Below are 4,695 nucleotides of genomic sequence, written 5' to 3'. Positions count from 1 at the left end.
TGGAATGGTACCCAGTGTTAATAATGTTTGTCTATGCGGATAGGACTTTGGAGAAAGCATGTTTATGGCACTTTTTCAGGTTCTGATGCTGTCACTGAAAACATCACTCGTAGAGCATTTGCAGAGATGGGAGATCCACTAGAAGAGGAACTGGCAACCCACTCCAGTACTCTTGCCGAGATAATCCCATGGACAGAAGATCTTGGCGGGCCAGAGCCCATGGAGTGGCAAAGAGTCAGACACAACTGAGCAACTGACCACACACACATGGTGTGAGAACAGCCATGAAGAAAAGAGCTCCTTCCAACACACATTGGACAGAAATCTTGGGTATTCTGGTTTTATAAAAGTATTTATTTATTTGGCTGTGCCCTATTTGCACATGCAGGATCTTCAGTCTTTGTTCTGCATGCAAACTCTTAGTTGCAGCATATAGGATCTAGTTGCCTGACTGGGAATTAAACCCAGGCGCCCTGCGATGGGAGCATGGAGTGCTAACCATTGGACCACCGGGGAAGTCCCTTGGGTGTTCTGTTGCCTATAAGCTTTTAAAGACATATTCAATCATGGGCTTTTAAAAGTAAAATGTTTAAGAACCAACTTTAAATAATTCACCTAAAAGGCACATTTCTGACCACTCTTTTTCTTCACTTTAACGAATAAAAAACTATTCTGATATTGTAAGAGAATCACATCCATGACACATGATAATTTATACCAACTTCTATGCCTTTATATAGCAATTACATACAGGTATTTTTGCTTTAGTGACTGTATTACCAAGGATTATTTTTTTGGAGCAGATAATCTCAATGCATTGAGTGGATCCTGATATACAGCAGGTTGTTTTGAAATGAAAACATTTCTGTAAGATAACTGTCATTTGTCTTCCCATCCTTCTGCTTTGATTCACCAAATGAGTTACACCTGTATTAGTGTGTATTCACATATAACTTCCTGAACATTAAGAATTGTTAGAACTTGGAATAGTTGATTTTTTTCTTTTGCTCCCTGTCAACACCCAGTATTCTGACAAAGACCAATAAAATTCACTTCGGGTGAAAGTTTGAAATGAACCAAGAAAATTACTCACTTAGAAAGTAAGCCATCGGGTCCTGAAGGTTTTATGAGGTATTTATCCACTTGCTTGTTAAATAAGTCATGTGGTAACTCCAAGTGCTTGGTGACATTATGGAGGTTTAAGGCATAGAGAGTTAAATCTCCTTCTTTATACCTTGGGCTAAAAGCAAATACATGAACTCAATAAAAGTGTTTATTTAATTTAAGCAATTAAGTAGTTGGTGACAGTATAATCACGGATAATACTAAATGTATTTCGTATTTATAGTGATGCTGCGCCCTCTTTGCATCTTCCAGTTATGATAATATCAGACTGCTGATGTGGTCCTGTTTTGAAAACATGATAAAAATATTGCTCTTTACACAACCATTTTCTGGACTTCAAAACTTTGCGATCTTTGCTGCTTTGCCAGACTGACTTGTGAGGAAGTCAGTCAGCTCATAACTTAGGAAAGTTAAATGGTAAAAGGGAAATTTTGTGGGCTCATATGAATTCATATTACAAACCATATAAACCAAGACTTTTTCTAACCTTATGAAAAGACCAACACAAATAAGAAAGTTAAATCTACCGACATTTTACAGAGTTTATCCACCTAAATCATTCCCCACCATTTCTAATGGGGCCACTCACCAGAAACAGAGCTCCCACTCAGTGAAATAGAAAACTGTGGATAGCCTTTGTAGCTAAAATTAATATTTTAGTATTATTCTATCAGGAAAGACAAACTGAAACTAAGAAGAGAAAAATCTCAAACTTAGAAATATTTTTTGCTACCTAAAGCCAGAGTATTGTACTATAAAAATCTCTATTGCCTCTCAATCCCAGAAACTGGGTTAAAACTTCTGAAAACATGAGAGTTGTTATCAGTCACCTTTTAATTTTTCTTCTTTATTAAATTAATCAGATATGATTCAAAATGATAAGTATAGTCACATAATTATTCACTCATATGAATTCATATTTATATTCATAGTCATTCAATTGATTAATCATGCATATGCAATCTGTTTTATGTACTTACATTTGTACTATTCTTTATTTAAATTCAGAATATATTTTTATTATGTATTATGTTATATCATTGTACAAATCTTTGCTGGACTGTAAATGCCTACATTTAACCTTTTTTTTTTTAAGCTAGACTCTGGCACCATATTACTATGAGAATGAAAAAAAATAAAGAACAACGAGACACCTTAGATCCACTGTATAGATAGAAGACAGCAGGGTGTTAGAGTAGGAAGTTGTGTGTTTACTTATTAAAACTTGTTGATTGGTAAAGGGTGTGTTACACACTTACTGTTTGGTGTTTGTGCAATGAAGATATACTCGAAGTTTGCTTCTGTCTGGACCTTTCACACTTGCCATTAACACTTTGTTGCCCACCAGTTTCTTGAACAGAAGAGAGAGCCAATAATCCTAGTTGGAGTGATTGGAGAGGGGAGGGACAAAATAGACCTTTACTTACTTTTTAACAAAAACAGTGTCAAGCAAATAGCTATCCTACAAACAGTGTGAGTGTTATTCTAGAGGTATTTAAAAAGGATTCATCTTTTGGTCTGTGTTGCCAACGCGAATCTGAGGGCAGTATCTTGTTTGCTGCTGTTCATCACCAGCGGACTATATTTCCGTGATTCAGAGGGCTATGTCTGCTAGGAGATAGATCTCAAGAATATAACTGATTGCTCAGAGGCAGTTTAAATATTCTGTGTTGTCTGTCATCCAAGAATTCAAAATTTCCTGGGATAGGAAACCGTGGATAGCCTTTGTAGCGAAAATTAATATTTTAGTATTATTCTATCAGGAAAGACAAATTGAAACTAAGAAGAGAAAAATCTCAAAGCAAAAATTTTAGGTACACATACACTCACGTACACATACAGAGCCAAGTTTGAAAGATAAAAACTTCTATCTGTTGAATAGATTAAAACAACTGCCTCTGAAACCTTAGTAAAATGCAGAATGTGGAAAACATTATAGAGCAAATTACCTGGTTTGTTTAATTAATCAATTCCAAGAGACAAAAAAAAAGAGAGGGAGAGAGAAGTTAAAGATTAACAGGCTTAAGAGATATAATAAATGCTTAAAAAAGAGACATAATATATGCAATATATGGACCTTGTTTGGATTCTGTTGTGAATAAACCAACTGTTAAAGACAGTTGAGACAGTAAGGAAAATGTGAAACACTGACTAAATATTTAATGATACTGAGAAGTTATTATCAATATTTTAAAGTGTGATAATTATATTGTGTTATGTTTTTCCAAAGGAGAAACATACTGAAATACTTACATATAAAATGATATACCTGAGGTTTGCTTAGAAGTAATCCAGTAAGTGGGAGGTGAGGGATAGGTAGGATTATGGATTAAACAAGATTAGGGCTTCATATATTTTTCCCTTTACTTTGAAATTTTTCATAATAAGAAAGTTATTTTTTAATTCACTAGATATATATACGTCAACCCTTCCTCCCAGGTCTCCCACATTGCAGGCAGATTCTTTACCAGCTGAGCCATAGGGAAGCTCTTGAACTGAGATAAAGCAGACTTAATAGGCAAACAGCTTTTGTTTCTCTGCTTAAGATTTTACACTGGAGACTTAAGATTTTACAGAGAAGAATCAATTAAATGCTTTCACAAGAGACATAACTTTAGCATGGTTCTATGAGGGGAGGTGGGTGGGTGGATAGAAAGCAAGCACGTTCAGAGCCAGGACTTGTATAGCATTCTTTAGAATAACAACAGGACAGTGTAACCTCCAGCAAATCCCACAAGTATCCCTTAATTTGAACATCCCCGTGTGAAAAATGAAAAAGCAAATCCACCCTGAATATTCATTGGAAGGACTGATGCCGAAGCTGAAACTTCAGTACTTTGGCCACCTGATGCAAAAAGAAAAGATCCTGATGCTGGGAAAGATTGAGGGCAGGAGGAAAAAGGGACGACAGAGGATGAGATGGTTGGATGGCATCACCGACTCAATGGACATGAGTTTGAGCAAACTCCAGGAGATGGTGAAGGATAGGGAGGCCTGGTGTGCTGCAGTTCACGGGGTCACAAAGAACAGAAAATAACCTAGCGACTGAACAACAACATTTGAAAAATGGGGAGTACAGCCTGGCGTCTTGTGACGACCTAGAGGGGTGGGATGGGAGGAGAGAGGGAGGCTCAAAAGAGAGTGGATATATATATGCTAAGTCACTTCAGTCGTGAACGACTCTGTGCAACCCCAGAGACGGCAGCCCACCAGGCTCCCCCATCCCTGGGATTCTCCAAGCAAGAACACTGGGGTGGGTTGCCATTTCCTTCTCCAATGCATGAAAGTGAAAAGTGAAAGTGAAGTCACTCAGTTGTGTCTGACTCTTAGCAACTTAGGACTCCTCCGCCTATGGGATTTTCCTGGCAAAAGTACTGGAGTGGGCTGCCATTGCCTTCTCCTGGATATATATACACACACATATATAAAATTATGATTTATTTGCATTGTTGTACAGCAGAAACCAGCACATTATTAAGAAATTATCCTCTAATTAAACAATTAATACATAGAAAAATGAATCTAAGACACCTGTGTTGCCATCTTCCAGGACTGTTATGCAAATTGAAT

The 4,695-nt window shown here is 37.0% G+C and overlaps 1 protein-coding gene across 4 annotated transcripts in view; it reads right to left on the bottom strand.

Moving 5' to 3' along the window:
- HPSE (heparanase) overlaps window positions 1-4,695 on the bottom strand; it is a 51,923-nt gene that overhangs the window by 6,156 nt on the left and 41,072 nt on the right. For 3 of the 4 annotated variants that reach the window (XR_015165219.1, XM_086404999.1, XM_086405001.1), the window contains 2 exons: window positions 2,385-2,503; window positions 1,094-1,240 (listed from right to left, as the gene is read on the bottom strand). The exons of the other annotated variant lie outside the window; for it this stretch is intronic. Coding sequence is in view for 2 of the 3 variants with exons in the window: in XM_086404999.1 (XP_086261125.1) it covers window positions 1,094-1,240; window positions 2,385-2,503 (266 nt within the window). In the remaining variant the exon portion in view is untranslated. The remainder of the gene's footprint in view (window positions 1-1,093; window positions 1,241-2,384; window positions 2,504-4,695) is intronic. 4 annotated transcript variants of the gene reach the window in all.

The sequence above is a fragment of the Bos grunniens genome, chromosome 6, assembly GCF_055505025.1.
Source record: "Bos grunniens cultivar Pamir isolate PY7600 chromosome 6, Bosgru_T2T1.0, whole genome shotgun sequence".
Taxonomy (NCBI): Eukaryota; Metazoa; Chordata; class Mammalia; order Artiodactyla; family Bovidae; genus Bos; species Bos grunniens.
Note: the sequence above shows the minus strand (reverse complement) of the source record. Positions and strands in the feature narration are given on the sequence as shown.